This window comes from Homalodisca vitripennis, chromosome X (assembly GCF_021130785.1).
Source record: "Homalodisca vitripennis isolate AUS2020 chromosome X, UT_GWSS_2.1, whole genome shotgun sequence".
In the NCBI taxonomy this organism is placed as follows: Eukaryota; Metazoa; Arthropoda; class Insecta; order Hemiptera; family Cicadellidae; genus Homalodisca; species Homalodisca vitripennis.
In genome coordinates this window covers 65,242,332-65,269,002 of record NC_060215.1, presented here as the reverse complement: position 1 = coordinate 65,269,002, position 26,671 = coordinate 65,242,332, and the positions used below count along the sequence as shown (strand labels likewise).

Sequence of the window (26,671 nt, the reverse complement as noted above, 5' to 3'; positions counted from 1 at the left end):
ACGCTTTTGTTTGCAGTTTGACTTTAGGTAGTGCGTGTCTAACTATCGCTGAGTTGGTTTCCTTCGTCGTGTTTTCTGTTTATATGGTTTTTATTTATTTGTTAAAAGTATTGATATCTTAGTTTTAGTATTCATTTAGTGTTTTTAGTGTCATTTTAGTGTTAAGTGTCACCTATTTAGTGTTCAGGTACTTTGGGATTATACCGACCACACCAGTATGAAGAACACAAAAATATAAATTTATAGCTAAACAAACATGATAGAACGAAAAAAAAAACTCTAATTACAAAATTACAAGCATTTCCAGGCATTGTGATCGGTATTGTTGTCGCTGTTATCTTATCTTTCTCGAGAATCCCGATTACGACAGGCCACGCAGCATCACATGATTTGCGCGGTACATAATTGCCTTTCCATTACAATTCAATTTATATTTCTGATCAGATCCTCTAGAATTTGATGTTTTACTGATAGGTACTAATGATGTCTCTCGTTGACATCAGCGAGAAGGCATGGCACTCGCATTTTGGGTGGCGGAGTATGATCAAGAATAAAAACAAGTTTTGAGTGTTTTTTCAATAAAGAGTTTAGTTTTAGTTTGATCATGTTTGTTTTTATTGAATTTTTGTGTTTGGAGAAATGTAGAGGTAAAACACGGAAGAACAACAAAGCGACGCACCAGCTGAACGGGCGGCGAGACTCTGCATTCACGTTATCTACTAGACCGCTCGACTTTGACCTCTGTCTGAGGATGGGGAGGGGTTTGCGATAAGACAATTCCTGTTTTATATTGACGAAATATTGTTCTACGCTAATCTAGTAATCAGTAGAAGCAAAATGTCAAATAACGATTCATGTCTGGGTGTGGTCGGTATAATTCCAAAGTACCGTGTTCATTATTAGTGATAAATAACATGTCTCGTAACATTGACGATCCTGAGTACAGTGACTTTATAATTTTAAAATTTTTACTTTTTTATAATTACCATAATTATAGAAAGTAAAAATAAAAATGAACTTTACACATTTTAAATTTTTTTTTTTTTATATTGTGCCATTTGCTGGAAGTCGTGAAAAGATATACTGACGTTATAAGGGTTAATAATCTAAGCAACTATTCTGATGGGAACCTCTTTGATTTTTAAGACCAGCTTTCATAATAGACTTGTGTAATTTTTAATGGTTTTATTACTGTGCGACGAAAACCACGCTCTGCTACCAATTTGCGACGAAATTCGTACACTGAATTTGGAACGACTGGGTCCTAAATATTAAACGAGGTCGTGAAACGTTGATTGGAAGGTAGGGCCCACGATATTAACACCAAAACACCGTGCCGGTTCGTCGAGGGAGCGGGCAGCCAGCTTTGATCATAAAACTCCGACCACAGAAACTCTAAGATGTCCTCGCCCTACGGAAGCCAGAAGAGAAGAGAGCAAGAAACCTAATTCCAGATATCTAAAAAACCTGAAAACTAGAACCAATCAAACAGGCAGAATTCCACAGAAACATCTAGAAATAGAGATAAACCATCTGGAAAAAACAGACGACTCGACCAGCTGTAGGGAAACAGCTCCCAGCCCGTCCAACGGCCAACAAAATAAAGTGGCAAACGCCACATCCTCCCCCTCTACCCCGGGAGTGATAAGAAAAAAAAAACTCAAAAGGATAAGGTAGGAAGTCAAGGACGGAAGGAGTAGAGACTACAACTGGTATAGGTGTAGTTAGCAATCTGCTAGATATTGCTCTAGTATGGATATCCTGCACGCTCGCGAGGCGCTCCAAAAGCGTAACGGCTAGAATCCATTCCGACTGACCACACTAGTCAAGAATAAACTTTTTAATTTAAAGAGGCTTGAGGAAAAGCCTTGTAGTAGTAAAAAAAACTCATACAATTTTAAGTACTTTCTGTGGTAGCTACCAATAAATAAAGGTCTGAAGTGTTGACACAAGGATGGGTTTATTCGTTTCTTTCAAATCACTAAAACGCTCGGTGGTCAAAAGGCTACAAGAGGGTGTTCCAGTAAGGTTGGGAAGGAAATTAAGTAAGTGTACACTTATTAGCCAAAGCACTCCCTAAGTCTCCACCATCCGGTTATCTCCACCCCGGAACCCAAGGGCCACTTAAGCACCCGAATGGAAACTCCGAACGGTTGGTGGAACTCCTTGAACCACCAGGAGAGTATTACTCCAGACATAGTCTGTATTTTTGTTCAAAGATGGGGGGATCAGAAAGGATGAAGAGACCATCCCAAAGCGAAAATTAAAAATATGAGAAAATTACACCCATCATAATATCAACAGACCTAAGTTTGCGTTGTAAAGGCTAAATAGGTAAAAACCTGGTACTGGCAAAATTTAGTTAAAGTGGGCCAGTACTCTCCTCCCCCTACGGGACGGCTGAGAAAAAAAAATTTGGTGGCCAGTGGGAAAAGACAAAATAGTTTTATTTTTCCATACTAGTTTTTAAATTTAGAGAATTGGAGCAAATTAATTCAGGCTCTTAAAAGGCGTGAAAGAAAAACTGTAGAGCTACGGGAAGAGCTTAACGGAGTAAGGAAATCATTTGGTCGTGGTAAAGTGGTTTAATTAGGAACTTTTTTTTAAAAAACCAACTAGTTTCTTAAGTGTTGGCCAGGAAAGGCAAAAAATATCCTGAATCCTAAGGAAAAGAGACCCAAAAACTAACAGGACCAAAAACCAAAAAACTAGGTTAACAAACAATAAACCTCTAAAACTTTAACAATAATAAAGCCTTCAAAGGATAACAGTAACAACAGTAAAAATACACTTCCAAAATAAACACTAAACAGCAAAAATAAATATAGCCGCTGGAACATCTAGCAGCTTGAAAGACAAAATTATAAAGCCTTAAAGACACAGAAAGACAACAACAAAAACTAACAACAAAAAATATATAGACAAACTACAATCTTCAACAATATTTTCAACAATAAAAACTACACCTATCCATCGCTGCTTAACTTAGCTGAATAACAAAGAAGAATTCCACCTACTGCCAACGGACTGACCCTACTATACAAGAGAAAAATTTAAAAAAATGAAAAGGGAAAGAAAATGTAAGCTTGTGTTGTAAAATGTAATGGGTTGCGCGAACCAAGGATAGCAGGCTGCGCGACTGCCTTCGGGAATGTTAAAAATAAACAAACATAAAGTCCACTCCCGATGAACAGCCTAGAAAAATTGCCGAAGCAAAAAAAATTCTCTAAACAGCCAATGCTAACCCCGATCCCCCCGTGTATATGTACTGTAAAAGAGGAAAAGTAAAAGTATTAGAGTGTTAGTGTCGTGTAAGGAAGAGAATACGAAGACAGAAAAAAAAACTAAACTAACATCACTAAACCCTAAACTATCCCTATAAACGTCCCGGCAGCGGCGTTTTGGTCTTAGATAGGCCCAAAAAATGTCTTCAGGCAGGAATCATGGGCCGACCTAATAAGTTTCCCTGAATTGGGACACCTCAAAGTCACAGCAAAAAATATTCAGAAAAACATAAGGGCAATTTTACTGTGGTGTGTGCCAAAAGTACAAGTTGTAAACCAACTATTACAATTTATAGTATTAGAATAAATAAAAGCATATAGTACATTGCCTTATTATTACCATGAAACCAACTTCCAGTATCACTAACAGGTGTTGGCAGAAAATAAAACCAACAAGTTTGGCTTTCAGAACAAAAATTGTCGGTTGCCTTTCAAATCCTAAAAGATTAAGAGAGGGAAACAAAGTAAACAAAAAATTTATTTAAACCAAAAGCAACTGTACCGTAGAAGTGCAAAATAAAATATGTGGTGCAAGGCGTAAAGTAGCGCTACAGGTAACTACATAAAGTTCAACAAGGCCCAAGTGAATAAGACACAAGTCTAAATAGTAAACTCTCCCTTTAAACTGTAAGTAATTTAGAACACCCCCAAAAAAAATCTCTTTTGAGACCATGACTCCAAAAAAACCCAGTGAAAGTTAAAATTTTGAAGCAAAGACCAAAGGAAAAAAATATAAATTGAACTACTTAAGGTTTAAATTAGCCTAAACTGAAGATTAGGTAAGTTAAACACCCAAAGTTGATTCAAGCAAGCTGACATATCAATCAATCCAAAGAGTCCACTAGGGTTTGGTATTTTATAAAGTTATTTTTTTTGTAACATATAATTTTTTTTTTAAAACTAACAGTGAACCCTCAAGGTGGCAAACTATAGTTTTAAAAGTTTGCAAAAGAAGGATGTTTAAACATTTTGGAAAGAAAAGTTTAACTTTGTAAGTAATTAAATCACTTATATGTATGTCAGCACGTCAAATCCAACCCCAAGCTGCAACTTCATAATAATTACAAAACAAAGATAGGCCTATGTTATTTTTATTAATAGGTGAAACTAAAGGTGTACTCTATATTAAGTTTAACTGCATAAATTAAACAGGCACTAGTCAAAAGAAGCAAAAGGCTTTTAATAATAGAAATAGACTATAAAAGAATTATTTTTACAATAACATTAAAGTTTTGAAGAAGGTTTAGAAAAAAAATTGCAAACTGTTAGAATAAATCAACCCTTTAAGTTTGAATTGCCCTGAACATTCAAATAGCATAGGCCTACATAAAAGTTTGACATATTTCTAAGTAGAAAAATTATCAGATAAATTTAACAGTAACACTTCACTTACCTTGTGTGTAGACTAACGTTAACTAACAATACGTTACAAGACTAGAATAAATTCAACACAGTAGACAAAAAAATCATCATATTAGTGCTATTAAAAATTTAAACTCTTATTAACTTATTACATGTACAAATGGTGTAATCCGTTGGAAGAATAAATAAATAACTAAATAAATCAGGTAAGAATAACATCAATAAATTGCATTTGGAACTAAGGGTTGGTGTGGAGAGGTTAAAATTTTAATTATTCAGATGAAGAGGTGAAAGTTCGGAAAGGAAAGCAATTTATATAAAAAACAAGAACACTTTTCGTTATAAGCCAACCCATAGTAAATAATCTGGTGAAACCGAATGGGGGTATTAAATAGTAACCAGAAAGCTAAAAACTTTAAAAACAAAAAGTAGGCTATTCATAGGCTGCAGTACAATAAGTGGCCACCAACTGCATCAGCCCTTCTCTTCGACTTCACTTGCACCCATCTGAGCCAAAGCTAAAATTAAAATACCAAAAGGTGCTAGCTAAGTTTAAAAGTACAAGTAATTAAGTACAAGGTTTGTTTAAAGCAAGAGGCTACACTGTAGGTGGTATTAAAAGATAGGTTAAGAGTTAAACTTGGTGAGAAAAAAAAATTTATTAATTTGGTTTAAAGTAAATTTTAAGCTTGAAAAATATCAACCAATTACCTATGCCTAATTATTTAGTGAGAACAAGTTACCAAAGTTTATGAAATACTGCAACTCAACATTTTGAATTATTATAGAACTAGGCTTAGGTTGCAGTTGGTTGCAAGAACTGCTTGGCTCAGACCTGCACATAAAAACATGCTACTTCGAAAAAGTATCTACATTTGAGTAAAAAAGACAGTAAGGAAAAATTTTTGAAAACTAAAAAAAATGTAGAAAACGTCTACCCCTTAAAAAAAACTTAAAACTAGGACTTAGCTCTCATAGTTGTGTAGAATTCTTCCGCTCCCACCGGCAAGCCTAGCCTTCCATTTCAAACCACGATCTGCTACCAGTTTGCGACGAAAACCACGCTCTGCTACCAATTTGCGACGAAATTCGTACACTGAATTTGGAACGACTGGGTCCTAAATATTAAACGAGGTCGTGAAACGTTGATTGGAAGGTAGGGCCCACGATATTAACACCAAAACACCGTGCCGGTTCGTCGAGGGAGCGGGCAGCCAGCTTTGATCATAAAACTCCGACCACAGAAACTCTAAGATGTCCTCGCCCTACGGAAGCCAGAAGAGAAGAGAGCAAGAAACCTAATTCCAGATATCTAGAAAACCTGAAAACTAGAACCAATCAAACAGGCAGAATTCCACAGAAACTTCTAGAAATAGAGATAAACCATCTGGAAAAAACAGACGACTCGACCAGCTGTAGGGAAACAGCTCTCGGCCCGTCCAACGGCCAACAAAATAAAGTGGCAAACGCCACAACTGTATTAGAAGCCCCTCCCCATGCAATGATTCCATACTGAATGATCGATTGAACATATGCGTAAAAAATAATTTTGATATGGCAGAAATTTAGAATACGTGCTAATGTAACTATATGTATATGTAAAACATATAAATGCATTTTCGTAGTTTGCTATTGATATAGCTAAAATGGGCTGTCCAAGCGAGTCTATTATCAAACATTACTCCTAGATATTTAAAAGTATTAACACGTTCGATACTATGACACTGACAGGGGATCTGATGGCCACCGCACTGCCAATTGTGCAACTTCAGCTCTAGACCCACTGGGTCACGGGTAGTTCGCAGGGACACGGCCATGTGCTTCGTCTTGCCTATATTTACAGTCAGTCGATTACTGTCAAACCACTGTTTAATAGTGAGAAGTCCTCGCTCAGCATTCCTATAGACTTCCTCAAATAACGCTACCGTGTCAACATACCGTTATTAAGAACGACCTTTCTTATATCATTTGTATAGATTAAGAAGAGTAAAGGTCCAAGTGTACTTCCCTGGATAACTCCATAATTAATTTGCTTGGTTTCACTTTTTATACCATTAATTTCAACAATTTGCTGCCTGTTACATAAATAACTTTTAAACCATTTCAGCGTGTTGTCTCTTACTCCAATTAATTCTAATTTTTTAACCAAAATGTGTCTATCTAAGGAGTCAAAAGATTCCTTTCCTTGAATATAGGCATCACCTTGGTAATTTGAAATGTGTCCGGAAAAATACCATCTATTAGACTAGTATTTATTATGTGCAAGAGTGGTTTTTTTAGATAGGTAAAGTTGTCTTTAATAATATCAGTAGTAATACCACCCATTCCTGGAGCTGAGCCTCCTTTTAACTCTGCCACACACTCCTCTATCTGCTGTTCGGTAACTGGAGTCAACCTAAACTTCGTCCGCAACCTGATTTGTTCAATATCAACCTGGCAATCAACTACAGGGACTGTGCCGGCCAACTCTTCTCCCACATTAACAAAATAATTGTTTAATAAATTCGCTACAGAATTTGTGTAATCATCATATTTGATATTTGTATCCAAAGCAACAAAATGTTCTATCAGGAAGTGTGAATTTGTTTTAGTTTTCCCTGCTACTTTGCCAATATGCTGCCACAGTTTTTTAGGATTTCCAATTGATTGATTAATTTTAGTTTTGTAATAGTTTTCTTTGGTTGTTTTTAATAGGTTACTTCAAATATTACAGGGGCGGCACTATTGTTTACATCCGTACAATTATTTATTTCATTCCAGTTGCATCTAGCTATCTAATTTTTTACTTCGGATTTATTAATTACGTCTATACTCTTTACTCGATCTGCTACCAGACTTTGTATTGAATCTACTCCATTCAGTTGCGATAAAAAAATTATCTATTATTGCAGTTTTTATGACAACTGAAATAATATTCTCAGTATTATGAGCGTCTACAAAAATTTGATCAATGCAGTGAGCTGTATGTGCTGTGACGCGAGTAGATCTATCTACACAAGCCACAAACCCTGCGGTGTACAGAACGTCCAGATATCGCTCAGCCGCCACCAATCTTGCGCTATCCAGTATACAACAGTTAATGTCCCCCCCACAATTCAGTACGTGTGGTCCCAGACTCGACTGTCACAGTATCTCTCTAAGTCACTGATAAACAGTTCAAGGTCGCCGTCGTTTGATGTACTATGATAAACTGCCAGGACTTTGAACCGTTCACTGCCGGTTTCAACATTCAGCTCAAGACACGTTGCGCCATGAAACTTTGCTTCATTCACTATACTACTAAATAACTTATTTACATAGCAGATAACTCCATCCTTCTGATTTCTCCTTAGCCTATTGCAAAAAATATCAAATCCTTTAATTTGAAACATCTCATATTCTCCCTCTTCACACCAAGTTTCTGTGAGAATTATGAAGTCAAAAGTTATTTTAATGCTTTTTAGCACAACCACTAGCTCATCAAAATTTTTGCTATAGCTCCTGATATTTATATGAATGCAACATATATTTGTGCTTGAATGATTAAATATTCTGTCAGCTTCACATAAATCCTCTCAGTCGAAACATGCAACATATCTTAAATTATCCACTTCAGCAAGGTCACCTATTATCAGTCACATTACTCCACCCACCACACCTTACGCCTGCCTGTACACAGTACAAATCCTGCAGTATTATATTAGCTATCCTCTTAAAATATTATCTTATTTATTATATGTTATGTTTACAGTTATCAAATACACACACACTCACATTCATATATACATACCAAATACACATACGCATGTATTCCATATATACACATGCACATATACATGTACATACATAATCCATCTGTATTCATTCATGTACAGAAACACATGTCCATGCATTCATACACTTAAAATACATATACAACTCCAAACACATGCACTTATACTGATACGACTCACGCATACATTATATGATATAGATACCTCCATAACTTGAACATAACATGCATACCCATATGGTCCTCACTTACGCACTTGAACGTGTGTGAGTTCCTCACGTGAACACAACAAGTTTTGTTAAAGAAATACAAATATTCCCTCACTACCACTCTGCTTACTATTCCTCTAATATTTCATTTTACTAAGTATATAGTGTAGTCATATATTGATGCAAATGAGAGTTAATGATATGTACAGAACGCCAAAATTGATATAACTAAAGTTATTTCTAATTTACTGGAACAGCTCTCACTTTTCGATAACATCACGAATTAATTATTTCACATTATATATGAATGCATGGTATAAAAAGAGAGTATTTGTGCATCTTTGTGAACAATGTTTGTTTTATTACATTTTATGAAAACTACGTATATACACAAGAAGGTGTCTCACTTAATTGAGATTCATATAAGTAATAAAGCAGACTGCCACAAGTACAAGATACAAAATTTATGTATAAGAAAAAACTATTTTAAACCCCACAATTTAATTATTTTAGTATTTAGATATAACACACATATGAATCGTAAATAATTTCCCTTAAATTTAAGTTACATTACACACACATTTTTACAGTTAGTAATGAAAAATTTAATATATTTGTTTGTTTATTCTAAACAGTTATGGACATGAAACCAATTTCGTGTATTAAGATATTATGCATACAATCCAAGATAATACATATAAAAACAGTAAAGTTATTGACATATTTACTTAGATTCGAAAATTGAGTTAGTTGATAAAATAACCATCTGACTATGGAAACATACTACAATACGAAACGCAGTGAAAAATATAACTAAATTGTATTAAATAAACAAGAAATTATAATGATCATGGTATAGTGCAAACCTAATAATTGTTCAAAATAATTTGGATTTAAAGTGATAATAGTAACTTCAGCTATTGATAACAAATAATTGTTTGTCTAACCAACAAAACTTATATAATACTTAATGTATTTAGAAAATAACGTGGCTTATTTATAATTTAAATTTTCAAACTAAAATTTAATTATCAACAGCAATACCTAAACTGAAATACATTAATCTTCTAATAGTATTTACAATATGGAAATAATAAACAAAAACAATAAACCCATGCACCGACTTTATAAAACCAATGTAAAGTAAACAATACTCCCAGTTGAAAATAAAAAAGGCCTTAGGACTTTGATTCTTGGTTCCAAATTCACCCAGCTATACCGTCCAGATCTTCTGCAAACCGTACTCTCTGTGCGTAGCTTCCTTCTTCTTTCCGAACCAGGATCTTTCCCTCGACAGTCCAGACTGCTGCCAACTTCTTGTCTCTCACAAGTTGCTTGGCTCTCCCCAGAAGGAGCTTGTTGTGGCCAGTGAGATGACTGTTTATATACACAGGGTCAGGCTGCAGGCGAGTAGAGATGTCTGTTGTCATCAGCTTCTTCTTTCTAGCGGCCGCAAGCTACATCACTCTGGTGCCACGGTACATAAAAGCTGCGATGATAGTTGGATGGTGGGTGTCAGACGTTGGCATATGGTGGACTACATTTAAGTCACCCCTATTGAACGACACATCTAAGGCTTCCACAATGGCTTCCATGACTATGTATATATCTTCTTTACCAGAGGAAGGTATGCCTTTAATCTCGATATTGCTCTGACGGGTGTATTGTTGTAATTCAAGGAACTTACGTTTTAAAAGCCGAATTTCTTGTTTATTTTCTTTATTCATCTGGATGTTATCCACCATATTCTTCTTTAATTTGGTATTCTCTTGCTCCAAAACTAGGATTTTCACTCTAAATTCCTCTACTACGTCCTTCACCCCTTGCACTAGTGTTTCTAAGCTACCAAAACTCTCCCTTGATTCATTCATATTACCTGCCATATCTTTTCTAATTGTTTGAAGCAAAGCCATGATGTTGTCCGAACTTAATGTTGTAGAGTCAGATTTGCCAGTGTGAGATGATGAATTTTCTGTTTCACACCTGTCGCACCGCCACGTGCCCTTTTTACTTTCTAGTCTCTTCACGGTGTGCGTGGTTTGCAATCTGCAACAAGCGAGGTGATAGAGGGCAATCGCATTCATTGCACTTTGTCTTTAGCACTTTCCAGATCAGTGTTACACTTCGCACATTTTTCGACTATGCTGTTACCGAATTGTTACAATTAAATAAAAGCGGTAAAAGAGAATCTTAAACTCTCGTAATATAATCACTTAAATTAATTTAATATTGGCACAAGTCTTTGTATAAATAACGATAACTAAAACCGTGAGTAATAACTTTCAATCACAAGGAAACGAGATGGCAACACCCATAGACCAGCTCCGGCTCGGTTCATGAAGCTTATCAAGGAGCCATCCGAAATGCTCGAACAATTGCTAAAAACTTATTTACAGGCTTCAACAATGTATTCAACCATTTATTTCCTTTCTGACAAATAACACATCAACTGAAATTCTTTATTTCTTACACCATAGGTATAGTTTTCCTAACAATAATTCATTGATTTATACAAATAAATGCTATACTTAAATTTAACAATATTGCAGATGACAATTATTTATTTGCAAAATAATTCCTACATTTTTTTATATTGCTTCTATACCTTTGAATGTTTAAGAAATCTATGTTGTGCAAAAAAAAAAAATGTTGAAAAGAAATATATTTGATCTTTTGAAAAACATTCTAAAACTTTACTAAGTAAAGAAATAGGATGGTAATTAGCCAAATATTCTTTATTACCTTTTTTACACTGGAACTACTTAAGAGCATCATAATAATTTAGGGAAAGTACCTCCAAAATAACATTTAATTATAAATAAAATTAGTAGATTGTAATATAGTGTAGAGTGTAAAATAGAGTATAATATGAGAGGTATGAATTAATTTAATAGAGGTTTGATTTATAATTTTATCATGCAATATAAAATAATCTTTGTTTTTATTACCACTTCTATTGGAAACATGCTTTACAATGTCTGATTCAGTTACAACATTGGACTGGAAAACTATATTTGGGTATGACAGCTTGATATAGAATCTTCTAAAACCTCCTTAGTAGATTTTAGGTTATTATACCTTAAATTAGCATTGACACGATCTACATTAATTAAATACTCATTCAATTCATTAGTACCAATAATTAGTTCATCTAATCTATAAATATCTCAATTGGTTTCCTTTTTAATTAACACTCGAAGTAGCTTTACATTTTGGCGGAGCAAGTACTTTTTGTGATTCAAAGTTTATTGAAAAACTTAAATTCGGCTATTGTCATTTATACAAATTTAATTAATGTATATATATTTAAATCTATCGTACAAAACTGTTCCTAGATTTCTTAATTATTGTATCCCAGGTATAATTGATTTTACCTTAGTCCTGTTTGAACCTTATAGTTTGACATTCTTTAAAACATAGCATTGTTTTAAAGAACTTTAAAGATCAGGATATCCATAAAATAATTAAAAGCATTGTCAATAGATAAAAAGAAAATAATTTGCAACCAGTCTGCCACGAGGAGTCAAATCTCGGACATTCTTTAAAATATTATTGTAAGGCAATCTATTTCATACGCATATTTCATAAGATAAGATAAAACTGTTTTAATATCTTGGCATTTAACACTTTGTTATTTAAACTACTTATTGCATTGTTAAGAGAAACATTCTCTCTAGTCCTATCATATAGATGGTAGTGTATAATGAATGGATCATAGTCAATTTAAAAATTAACCCTTATCCGGAGAATCTTGCAATATATTAGTGTTAAAAATCACTTGTTGGTATTATTGTTTAGTAATTGTATTAAAAGAAGTATCAAATACTCTAAAAAAATATATATCATTAATATTGCTGTTAGGAGAGTTGTAAGTAGTAACTATTACTTCATCTATCTACCTCCTTTAGACAATAGCTGGTTCCTCACGTTCAAAATCTACTGCGTTTCTGACTTTACAAATGTTCAAATTTCACCTCTACCACAAGTGGTTACGTTCTACAAAAAAATACTTGCATATTGATAACCTGTTAGAATGTACAAATTAATAGGATTTTTCAAAAAAGCAATCAGTGTTCATTCAACGTTAAAATATCATAGTTATAATCATATACAGAGAAAATTCTTACATATCAGTCTTATTCTTATATAGAATACTCAAATGAAATATTGGTGAGGATTTTGTTGAGTATAGTTCACTTGTCCTTTCTGATAGCATGGGAATGGAAGTACCTTGTTTCCCGCTAGTGTTTCAATACTGTATTGTAACTTCTGTTTACGTGTAGCACTCTGTTTTTGCTGCTTGGATATAATGTAGAAATTAGTCACATTTAAATGGCCCTCGTGTGTGGACCGCCACATAGGCCTGACATTGGGTTTGGTAGAGGGGAAGGAAGTATATTTGCCCTCAGGTTTGGATAGGGAAACTAGCTTAGCAAATTTCTGGAATATGTTGTTTCAGTAATCGTGTGTAATCTATTAATTTGTGGGCTTAGTTACTTACATGAAGTTAGGTTTTAGTCACTTTGGGTATAAACACAATGTACTTTCTATTACCAGCACAATGTAGTTACAATGAAAGACTTTGCAGAATTGTAATTACTCGTAATCAAAGTGTAGCAAATGTAGCCCAAATGTGGGTACCATAGGTGAATCTTGCCTGTATTTTGGGATTTAATGAAAAAATTATTGATTATTCATTTTTTAGTAAATTTTAATTTAATTCACACACCAGTCCACCTACTACAGCTTGATAGGACCTATTTTTGTACTCGTGAGATTGTAATTTTATTTCCTTTCTTTCCCAATTTACCTGTAAGCACCATACAATTAACTGGTTGGTGTTACAAGACACAATTACTGGACAAAAAATTCATTGCTAGTGCCTAGAGGATTACATAACAATAAATGACTAGCTCATATGTAAAAAATTAACACTCCACGTCTCAGGCAAGATAAGACTATATGAGGCCTGAGTCCTCATATTATGACATCACAAGACCCGTCTGACTGCTCCACTTTATTCAATGGGAATAGCACACACTCAGCCTCATAATTGTTAATATTTTATAGTTTTTCTTTTGTAATTATTAGAACATGCAATGGCACAAAACGTGTCAGACATAATTAAAACATAAACAAGGTTAACTAAACAACAAAAGAGTTTGTAGCAGACAACTAGTAACAGATGATTCAAGGGCTTATAATCAATCAACTGTGATAAAATACATGAGGAGTTTATGGCTGGCCTGACAGATAGTGTGACACAGCGACTGGTGGTGCGGGGCAGCACTCTGGCCTGCATAGTCTGTTCTTTCCTCAGGAGACAATCACCGTTGGAGTTAATAGGGTTAATGTAAATATTTAATCTAACAACTTTTTCGAAGCTGGTTACTCTCTCAGGAACATTATGTAGTAAATCATCAATATAATATACTATTTTCTTCCATAAGTCTAGCCGTAGTCAACAGTGATTTAGCTTTTTAGGACTGGTCACAGACTTTCCACTTACTTATTTTGTATTATTTTTTTGAGTTTTTATAATACTAAGTGATTGTGCAACACAATGGATCTTCTCCTGGGACCAAGTGGTGTACAACAACCAAGTTCTAAGCATACAAAGAGCCAGTATTGAGTTGGACGGTGTGGAGTACCAGACAGACTCGGAAGTTGAGGATCCCGATTACGAGACCAACCCATCCTAATGGAGCGCTCACAACCGGATTGGAATGAAAGATATTCCCTTTACTAGACAGGAAGAATTTTTAGTTCCTTTACCAGATGACAAATCTCCAGTTAGTTTTTTCATACTGCTTGTGGATATAGTTTTTTTAGAGGGAATTGTTAAGGCAACCAACAAGTATGTACTTAAGTTTTTTGTGGGCCCCATACTGTACCCGGCTCTTGAGTTGGTAAGTGGAAAGATCTATTTATCGAAGAGTTGTTAGTTTTTCTTGGTCTTATTTTACATGTGGGCATAATACAAATGCCCAGACTCCAAGATTATTGGAAAACAAATAAGTTGTTTTCTTCTTGTTTCCTTAATTTCATGTCACAAGACCGATTTTTGACTATCTTAAGTTGCTTAAATTTCGAAAGCTATCCTGATCCATCTAATCGCTCATCTAAAGTCCAGTTCCTCATTGATTACTTCAATAACAAAATGAAGTCTGTGTACTGCCCACAACAAAACCTGTGTATTGATGAGGGCATGGTACTTTGGCGTGGTCGACTGTATTTCCGTCAATACATCAAAGGACAACGGCACAAACATGGGATCAAACTGTACAGTCTGTGCGATCCCCATGGTAGAAGGGCTGATTTTGATATTTCCACTTTGTCAACTGGGAAAGCACTCACCTGTCTTGGAATATATATTTTCTGATTTGCTATATAACACACAGATATCAATGTTTAAAGGTAATACCTCGGTTTCTCTAATGTGATACTATCTAGTGGTGAACTACGTTCAGTTTTGAAAACCCTAAAATTATTGCGGTATTAAAGCAGGGACAGGAACCAAAACAAGCGTGTTTTTTTTAAGCTGTTTAAGAGTATTCTCAGCACTAACATTCCTGTAGACCAAGCTGACTTCAGGCCTGGTAAAAGTGGCCTGGTTTATATTCTCCCATCAATTATTGAACAATAGCTTGAAAAATATTTAACCTCTACAGTTTTCATTGATCTCTCTGGAGCTTGTGATGCAGTATCAAAGAAGACAAGATTCACTTGTAACAGTCTTAATTCCTTTCCCTTCTCTTTTACTTCTCTCAGATGCCATGCCAAGAGGCAGATCAAGGTACAGAAGAATATGGAAAATTCTTTCGGACACCTAAACCACAGCCTGCCTCAGGAGTTTGTTCTGTCACCATTTTTAATATCTACATAAGGATTTATAAACTTTTTATAACAATGATATCCCTAGTCACATAATACAAGGAATCCAGAAAAACTGAGTTTACTGTCACAAGTCAGGTAACCTTGCTATTCTGAATGGTTACTCTAGAACCTGAAGCCAGTAATAAACACCACTAAGATGGAAGTGATGTCTAATTGGAAAAAATTTGCTTAATTTAAGCTAAAAAAAACCCTTTTGTCAGAAGGAATGGCCACAGTACTTGGGAGTTAGATTACTTTCTGACATTTAAAAGCCAGTTATAAAAAACTGCAGTGAAGTTTAGGTCCTGAGCTAAAATAGTGCATCATTTATCTGGTACAACTTGAAAAGCCAACGTAACAGCTCTGATAATTCAGATTTGTCGTTGGTATATTCAACCACTGAATATTGTGCTCCTTTATGGCTTAACAATGTTTACTTCAGATTTCAACTGAACAGTTCATGAAAACAACAGGTAGTAATCTATTGGTAACTCCACGGCTTCCAGTATATTTCTTCACCTGAGACCCGATAAAAAAATATATTTTTTAAGGTAATGCAATCGACTTTCAGCTGGAATAATTCTTTTTAGTCTTTAAAGAGAATTTTGGTCATAGGCCTATAAGTGCCATGTTGGAAATTTATATTTCAAGTTGATATTTTGTAAAAACTACTTTTAATGAGAAATAAAAAAGTATTTTAAAAATTCATGCATTAACATTTATTTTAGGTATAAAAGAAGTATAAAAAAGTGTATATTTTTATTTCATTCCAAATTCTAGAACTTTATTATTTTAACTTATTGCGCCAAAATTCAAAAATATTTAGAAAATATACACATGTGCCTAAGAATATCATCTCTTGTAGTAGTTGTGTAGAATTATCTGATTTTTATCTTAAAAATACAAAGAAGCAGTTATAAGAGATTCGTAACTAAAGTTTTGTAAGAAACCGTATTTTTTTAAGCTTTAGATTATATTATATATGGTTTGTGGTATTGTTGTCAAAATAAATCTGCTGTTCATAATAGAGTTTTTTTCTTGTTAAACGAGTATTTTACTAGGCCAACACTATCTGTCGCTGGATTTTTATGATTTATTATAGGTTACACTGATACAGCCCTCTTTGCATCTGACACCACCCTTTGGCAGATTTGGGGGTGGGGAGGCAATGAATAATTTACCATATAAACTCAATTGAATACCAACTGAGCAAGTAACAGCTGAAGGTCCACACATTTTACTTTAGAATACAATAGATAGGGTTATATTACTCTATGTATTATTTAATTAGATTTAAAATTTGCTGTTTGATTAATACTCATGCGTTATTATGATAATATAATATTAAATAATATATAATATTATAATAATATTATATAATCTGTTGACAATTGTTCATGTTTCCATATAATATCATATTGATATTGTACCATAAAAGTATCAGTTAGATTTCTCAATATTGACTTTCTTTTATGGTAAATCAATCGCATTTAAACACCAACTCTAGTTACAATAATTGAAGAATTGCTGTGTGGTAAAAGAATATTTATCTAAGGATTCTATCCTAAACATTTTCTATCTTGTTAACTTTTTCAATTCTTTGTTTTTATGAAATCCAGAAATCAAAAAAATTTTTATAAAATAATTATAAGTAGAAAAATACTTGTGCGGTATAACTCTGATTGAGGTTATTGTTTTCAGATACAGATTGTCAGAAATATCATTTGTGTTAAAAGCTGTTGCAACTCTCATCATTTCACTCAAGAAATCTCCTGAAAAAGGTAATTTTCACTTTGTGTACCTTTTCACATGATATAAAATCAGATGGCTTCTGTGCATTTGTTTGACCTCTTTTTTCTCAGCTCACTTTGCATTGTGTTAGCTTGTTATACATATTACAATTTGTAAAAATTTAATCCTAAATAAACTCAAATACACATTGGGATGTCTACATACTGGTACCAATTAAATAAGTGAGACTGATAATAAATGTTTTAAAATATTTTATATTAAATAGTTGTAATTTTTATTAAAATAGCAGTTTAAATAATTTAATTTTACACAATTATGATTCAAAGCTATGTCAAAATAACATATTTATTTGGTGTTTTCATATTAGTACTGTGATACTTAAATTAATACTTGACCATCTGAATTTTATACGTAGTGTGTCTCTGTGTGTGTGGATGTGTATAATACATAGGATTTTAAGTTACAACAGTTTACTGAACTTGTATCAGTTTATGGAGTTTCTAAGAGTTTGATTCTGTCCTTTGTTGTTTATATTAGGTATGAAAAACTTTAATATAGGTCTTACTAACTGTGAAATAAATGCCTTATGTACACAGTACAATATAGGGTTTCATGCTTGTTTTACTGTTAGTAACACAAATAAACACGTGAAATCAATGAATATATTCATAGCAGAAAGAATAAACTGATGAGTATGAATTTACATTAAATTTTTGAAAACAAATTCTACCTATTCTCTTTTGTGCAGATCTACAGAACACAATAAAGTTTGAGGTTAATCTACATGTTTTGGTTATCTACACGGTAAAGGTAAAATGGCAGCACACTGTCTATTACAACAAACTAAACATTTTAAATGCTTATAAATTTTTCCCTTACATGTAAAGTTTCAGTATCTAAAATTAGGTGGAAACATTACATATGAACCATTTTTGTTAAGTATCTTTTAAGTCCTTATTTCAATATTACAACTCTTATTAACTCAGCATGACTGTAGACTGTCATATTATGCTCCTCAAAGTACAATGCAATTACAAAATTTGAATTTGTATGGTCATGACATTTAAATACGAACTGTTGATTTTAATTTTAAAATTTGTGTTGTAATTTTGATTCCAAGACTTCCCAAGTAATTTTTAAATTATTTAACATTCATTTGACATGTTAATGTTAGAAAAACTTCCTCTGTGTAATAAATGCCTCTGTTTTCTATCTCTTGTTATAAAACTGCAGTTTATGACAAATCTTCCATAGTAGTGGCTTCCATATCTCCAGCAGGTCCTTAGAAGTTATGTTCATTCTAGATAATCTAGAATTATTTATTTTGTGTGTTAGTGTAATTATGTTAAGTTTTGCTTTCATGAGCACAAGACTTGTATTTAATATTAAATGTGAATACATTAATCAAAGTACTTACATTTTTATTTAATTCTATGACATTTTGTATTATTGTAGTAGAAGTATATGATAGGCTCAACATGGTTTACCGAAATAAAAACTTATTTTATGTAATATTTTTCAATAAATCAAACTGGATTTATTCTGTCCTTGTTTGAAAATTAACCAAATGTATAAGCACACTGCTATTTAATGTACTTTTTTCTGTGATAGTTATTAAAATTTTCTAAATGTCATATACATTGATATCATAATTTCTTTAGTGTAGTAGGAAATGTGCCTCCAATAATAACGATATTTGTTTTTATTTTAATAGTATATTTCAGTCAGAAATTTTAATTGGTTCAGACAAATATTTGTGTTCAATTTAATGTTTGAATACCAAAATAGCTTATATTATATTCAAGATCTAGTTATTTGTATTTGTTCTAGTGAGTCGCAGTGTATGGGATCAACTGATCAAACTGTATCCCTGTCTGGTGGATTGTACAGCTACATCGTCAGCGCAAGTATCTGATTCACTGCGCCAAGCCTTACTCCAGTATTGCGACCTGCTACAGCCCCCTACCCCTACCCCCCACCCTGCCAATGGTAGAGACTCATGGCAGTGATACCTCCCCAACCACTTGTAAGTGCCTATCGCCTCTTCCCATTCCACTGTCTGACAGAACTGTTAACCATTCACTCTTGTTATTCAGTGTTCATTTTGTATTTTTGTAAAATGTTCTCCTCAACTTCACATTGTGAAATTTACATAAAAAAGTAAATTTAATGTTCTATCCCTAAAATGGGTTTCATATAAATTTATAAGCGTAAAGATTTAAAATACCAGATGCATGCAATTTGAATGTAAGTTTAGCTTAATTTAGTGTGCTGTTTGTTTAGCATGTAAGAAAAACATATTTATTTTGTGAAAGTTATGGCATAGTTCTGTGTTGATACATCTAATAGTTTGGAATTATCAGACATAGTTAATATTACTTGTTCTATTACTTTATGTTACTTGAAAGATTATATACTTTATTAAAAACAAAAGAAAATATATATTTAGTAAGTTGAAAAAGCACTATCTTAATTTATTTAGATATTAATTAATAATAAACTCTAGTTACAATATTTAAACTCTTATATACCACAGATCGGACTATAAATATTTCCAAGTTAATTTGATTAACTTTTAATTGTAGTTCTTTAAACTCAAATTGAAGTGATCCATGACACCATTTCTGTTCACTCTTTTTCTTTGTCATGTTTTACATTCCTTCATTTCCCATAATTTTGCTGGTAAGTGGTTTACGTTTCTAATCTTAGAGTCACTCCTATCAGATTGTATAATGAACATTGTAAACACAGCGCATCTCACTCTACCTTTTATTTATTCCCATGGTCATTTTCAATCAATTTACATAAGAGCCAATGGTGTATTTGTTAAGAATGCGTAAGTGTGTAAACACTGTAAAATGGCACTTAATAATTTGAAATTATTTCACTATTTTAAAAACAGTTAATTTTAAGTCTGCCAAATTCCTAAGAGTAATCTTACTTTTTAATAGATTTTCAGGATATCTTAAAAAGTAAAACATAGTATATACTATACTCCATAATATAATGCTGTTATGTTGTATTTCATGATTTAAATTTCTTAAGCTAAAATATTTCATTATTTTTTAAACTGTTGTGGGGAAAATTTCTAGAGTTTCTTTTCCTCCTAGTTTTTTATTGTATTTCTCTAAAAAAATAAATCATACACATTTCAAATCATCATAGGCATTTTTATAAATTTCTGAGTATGTTGGAAAATTTTTAATAAAAATATTATTTATCAAGTTATCAATTTGAAATTACATTTGTAAAGATATTTTTTTGATTACTGAATGTTATTGTATTATTTTCAAAACTTTGTATGCTCACTATCTTGAATCTTATGAGATATAATAAAAGTCATGTAAATATAAACAAAACAAATATAAACATTGTTGTAAATGACCTGAGCCTATTAAAAAGGCTTTTTATTTTAGTCTGCGATATGTAATAACTGATATAATCATACATTTCCAAACTTTTAATGGCCACCATTATAAAACCTTAAAAAATATATAAAAACGAACTAGTACAAAAGTTACTTAAAAATGTTTATAATTTTTTAACGTGTCACTTTTGGTTTTTGTTATGAAGTACTCAAGATAAAAATTTAGCACAAATGTGAATGACTGTCATTTTGAAATTTTTTTAAAGACTGGCTAACAAACTTATCCAAGTTATGTGCAAATACTCTCTGTCCAAGTTTAATCTGACTAATAAAAATTATGGTAGTTATGCTCACTAGCCCGAATAATATTGTATAAGCTCATTCAAATATATAAATGTTCAGATTACGGTAGTTTTACGTATTCAGAGACATATTTGAATAAAATGCAAAAAATATCTCAGAAATCTGTCATAAGAGTTATTTCTACAGGCAGATTTATGTTAAATATATCTAAAAGCAAAAATATTTTGTTATTACATAATGTTATGTGACTGGGTAGGTACATTACTTGTTAACCACGCATATCACAGTGTTTTTGTTGTAATCCAGGAGAGACAATCTTTTACATTGATAAATTCATACAGTCGTTATTTGGCATTAAGGGAGGAAAGTATCATCTTGAAAGAAGTTTGGTTGCATAATGCGAAACATAGAGTAGCAGTTCTCCTGAGTATGATCAGGTACTTCCCTCCTATCACACACTCACAAACAATTTATCTTTTGCTTAGTCTTAATAAATAAACTATATATTCTGCATTAAATTTTGTATATACCTATTTTCAGAATCACTAACATTATGAATAACACTGATCTCTACCATAACCTCAACATCCAAATTGTTTTTGTTTTTATCAATCTTCCTAATAATAGTAAAATAATTGTTTTATTTTACTCCTTGTTTCTAGAGGAATTAAATTGATATTTCCATAGCAGGCAAAGAACAAATGTATGCCTAAGCTAAAAAATTACATATTATCAATTAGGTACAGTGAAAAGTACAAGTCAAAAGTCTTAAATTAAAATAAAAAATAAAATAATAAGTTGTTAGTAATGCTAGATAAGATTTCTTCAACAGAGTAGAAGGAATTTTGCTTCAGCCACCTTAAAATAACATTTTTAAGCTTTTTATTACTAATATTCCCACAACCTAATGGAATATTATACTATGGAATGTTCATTATACTAAAAAGAGGTTCAGCTCCTGTTTTTAAATTTGACAAAAATGGGATTGATTGATTGTTTTTGTTTACTCTTGATAAGCTTCAATTTGATTTCATAGGGTTAGACAAGAACATACATTTTGTATAATCAAAATTAATCTTAACAGCATTATTAACGAGTATTAAATACTGTGATTGATACATTGATAAAATCTACATTATCAATGCTAAAAATATCAACAAAAAATATGCATTATTGTTTTATTATGCTTGAAATTATATAGCAAACTTAGAGATACAAAAAAACTTTCAAACATTAACTTCAATAACAAACTAATATAATACTGTTGGTTAATCTGTGAATGAGGAGTGTTTCAATTTTGTATAACATTTTGATTGCTACTTTTAACATATAAATTACACAATTTTTCGTACTTGTATTATATTGTAATTGTATGCACACCATATGTTTGGTGTGACCAATACATTTGATTAAGCATAATATCAATAAGCACTATTTAAATTCATTAAAGTGACATGTTTTTATAGTCTTGTTGAAAATGGAATAGTTGTAGAACATAATAAAGTATTTTTGTGTTGATACCTATGTGATGCTAAGCTGTAATTTTACTGTATTAATATGTTTTGATATCATGATAAACAAGTTCACATGACATCTAGTTTGGTTTTACCACTTTCTACAAACACTGTAATGGATGCATTATAATTAACCAAGTTACTTTTTTATTTTATCATTCTAAATTATTTTGGATTGATAGTAAATGAAGTTAAGATTAGAAATTTAACAGATTTGTATAGTTAATTTTGATATTTTATATTTTGAACTAAAATTATTGTCATTGTTATTGATGATATGAATTGTATATTGATTATACAAATCTGTGTATAATCATGTTTTAACCACACCAGTATAAATTTGATGTGATATTCACTGACGAAGTATAAAGTATTATTACAATTAAGACCAAAACAAAATTCCGTTAAATATTTGTTAGGGTTTAAATAAAATTCTTTTTTTATATTTTTAATATAATGTATTATGTTGCTAATTAATTTCAATATACAATACAAAAACTGATTCTCCTGTGTCCTAAATTCAACAAATCTTGAGGTTTCATAAAATTTAGAAAGAATTTGTGAAAATCAAACCATAGAAGTTTTTCAAAATACCTTGCAAAACATTTCTTACATGTGTCAAAAGCTGTGGTATTTATACTGTATAGAAATTGGGTTTAAGTTGTTTTATTGTTTTAGAACTAAGAAAGAATATTTTTTTTTAATTTCGGTATGCCACCCAGTTGATGGGCAAGAGTATTGTTATGGTCATTTATCATTGTAGTGTGTTATACTTCTGGTTCCAATATTTTGTTATCAATACTGAACTTTAGACAAAGAATCCTGTTAATATTTAATTTAGGTTTTCTTATAAGAGATAGAAGAGGAGGAAACAGCGTTTTGAACATGATTTCACCTATACTTGATAAAAATAATCCAAATATGCCACCTAGACTTGAAATCCGTTGTGCATGCTGTTTGCAAAAGAATTTGATTTTATTTTCATTTGTGATTTTTAGAAAGTGGTAATTAATCAAACTCTTACAACATATTGTAGATGTGATAAAACCGTACATTACAATGAACAATTTATTTCATAGCTTGGCTCTAAAATTTTTTATCAGAAATCAGTTAGCCAAGCAATTTGACATAATTATAAAGACATAATAACAATATCACTAGTTACTGGAGACCAGATTTGCATTATTCAAACGTTGTTTGAGTCTGGTCAAAATTTCATAATTTATTAATGTTTTAATATTACAAAGCATTTGTAATCTAGGATATGTCTTTGATCATTCATTAAAATTGTATTAGTAGTTTGTGTTGTTAAGTTTCTATTTAATATTTCATTAGTTATACAGCCAAAAACTGTGATTTGACATAATCTGTCATGTTTATCATTTATTCTTACTTTTGTATTCCTTCCATCGTATATGAGAAAGTATTAGCATTAAAAAGAAAATAGTTTTTAGTGTGTTATAAAAATCAGATTTTAGGTTCCATCATGGTTAGAGTCTTGTAATTACTAAATACGTATGTGTGTGTCTGTTCATCTGTGTGCATTACTCGAGAGAAAAAATTGTCTGATTTTAAAAGAAATGTTTTAAAATATGTTTTCATCCAGACAACGAATTAAATTTTTGTTATATTTTATCCCAAAAATATGTTTTTTTGTTAGAAGTTCAAAATTTGCTCAGAGAAATCCCTAATGGTTTTACCACATGTTTACCACCCTAATCTGGACAAGATAACTCTAATTGGTACAAAGTACATCTCCAGGAAGATAATTGTTCAACTCTTGGCACATTAAACACAATCTACCTGTAGTACAGCAATCTTATTTTAAATTTATGATTAATACACATCCAAATATCTGAATACGTTCTAGCTTTTATTTATATTTTTATTGGTTACTCAGAAAAACATTCCCAAACTGTTTTTGTACTTTATTGTTTAAATATTCAAGAAGTATATACTTTACAAAGAAACCTAAAAAGTATGTGGATACATATTAATCATACCTTTAAAAATGAGCTATCTGCCATAATCATAAGACCAAAAATAAGGGCATAAAAGTGTTTTTAGTTTAACATTATTCTTATGGGGTAAAAGTCAAGGTTGTTTCACTAAATTAGGCACTAAAGTGTTTTCTACCTTTTAGTGATATTATATAAACCTATTAACAATTGAATCTCCTTTCTTATTGGTTTGTAAACATGAAAAAAGTTTTAAAAAACAAGGCCTTGTTTAAAATTAATTTAATATTGTAAATTTTATATGACTCACCAAATTTAATTGATTTTACTTTCTTAGTTTATATGTAAAAATACCTCTACAACCATTCTGGATAACTAATAATCCATAGTAACAAAAGCATAAGTAAACTCATAAAACTGAAAAACTCTAAGTTTCAAGCCCAACATGAATGAGTTATGTAAATCAAGTGTAAAAACTGTACATTTGTGGTTGGTTTCATAGTTTTATTGCTGTTGTTTGTACAATGATTTTGTATAAAAATGTTATTGTAAATTTGTTTAATTGTGTTGCTCATATAATATGAGAATGTACATTGTAAATTGTCTCCTATGTAAAGTTATTTCCACAAGTTAGTCATTGTGCTTTTTAATTTCTTTAGTAATAATGTTCTTTCATTACATTATGTGAATACATTTATGATAATATTTATATAAATACATTAGAAATACAGTTGAATTTTTATTGTAACCCTTGGCCTTGAAAAACTTCCTTGATTTCAAAATGTTATTGTGACCTTTCTTGTGGTAAAATTAAATTAAAAGTATGATTAAAATAGTCATTAAGCTGCACAGTTATTCACAGATGTCTAGAGCTTAAATAGTACAAACTACATAAACCCAAGTCTTAACCCACTGAGGTAGTAGTCATTCAGTGCAGTCATTGTAGAGGTACAATGCTGGTGGCAGCAATTAAATTTGGTAAAAATTAAGAGTTTGGTTTTACCCCAATAATAATTTTTTTTTCTACTTGTGATAAAACAAAGTATTTTCAACATTGTTTAAAATAAATACTTCTCTATACTAAAATGATAGCATTAAATTGAATATATAAAAGCCTTCCCTAAAGTGTTGCAGAAGTAAAATGTTAATGACATTACATTATTTACACCAAGACTTTAATTACTTGACAAACAGAAAAACTGTTAAAGATTTACATGGTAGTATTTTAAAATAATAATCTGTGCGTTAACTGTATGCAATATGCAGATTTCTTAAATTACTGTCACTCCTTGTTGTTTAACAACAGCAGTTAAAATGTGTGACTCAATTGTATATCCCGCGAGTTGTGGATCAGTAATAGAGTTTTTTGTTGACTAAACCAATTGAAATTTTTTGTCAACTCTGTGAAGTTTATGGGAACAATATGATTACTGAAGGTGGAGTGCGCCAGTGGTGCATTAGGTTTAAAAATGGCCGAACTAATGTGTATGATGATGGACGAAATGTATGGCCAAGCAATGTGACAGACGAAATTATTATAAAGTCAATGAGAAGATAAAAGAAGACCGCCAACTCACAATAACAGAACCCTCACTTAGTTTTCCTTTAATTTCAAGGAGTTTATTACACAAAATTGTTGCACAGAAGTTAGGTTACCATAAATTTTGTGCAAGATGTGTACCGAAAATCTTAACAGAAACCCAGAAAAAAATCAGCATATGTCTACTTTAATAACATTTTTGGACACTTGCAAAAAAGATGGTGACTTGCTGCTCGATCGAATCATTATAGGAGATAATACTTGGGCAAAACACGTGAATTGCTAAACCAAATTACAGTCTATGGAGTGAGGGCATGCACACTCCCCCAAAAAATCAAGGAAATGCATGTAAATATTGTCGTCACAGAAGGTGTAGCAATTGCTTTTTGGGCTAGGGAAGGAGCTCTTCTTGTTGATTTATTAGAATTTGGCACAACCATTCTGTGAGGTACTGTGAAACCTTGCAAAAGTTAATAAGAGCAATACAGAACAAACGCTGAGGAAAGTTAAGTTTAAAAATTTTGTTTTTGCATGACAATGCCCTACCATACACAGCAAATCGGATTCGAGAAGGATGCTTTTAAGTTGGAGATGTTTCCATATTTGCCTTACAATCTGGACCTTGTACCCAGCGACTACCACGTGTTTCCAGCAATGAAGACCTGGCTGCGACGCAGCGATTTGATGACAAGTGGAACTGAGGGAAGGTATGAAATGTCACTTTCAAGTATATATAACACCAGTTTTTTCTTTTA

At 32.0% G+C, this 26,671-nt stretch overlaps 1 protein-coding gene across 3 annotated transcripts in view; it reads left to right on the top strand.

Moving 5' to 3' along the window:
* Positions 1 to 25,106, top strand: part of LOC124369096 (protein MON2 homolog) — a 135,319-nt gene extending 110,213 nt beyond the window's left edge. For 2 of the 3 annotated variants that reach the window (XM_046826833.1, XM_046826832.1), the window contains 2 exons: positions 17,184 to 17,263; positions 19,065 to 25,106. In XM_046826833.1, coding sequence (XP_046682789.1) covers positions 17,184 to 17,263; positions 19,065 to 19,243 — 259 coding nt within the window. In that variant the 3' untranslated portion in view covers positions 19,244 to 25,106. The remainder of the gene's footprint in view (positions 1 to 17,183; positions 17,264 to 19,064) is intronic. The other variant, XM_046826834.1, reaches the window with a different exon arrangement.
* Positions 25,107 to 26,671: the final 1,565 nt, after the last annotated feature.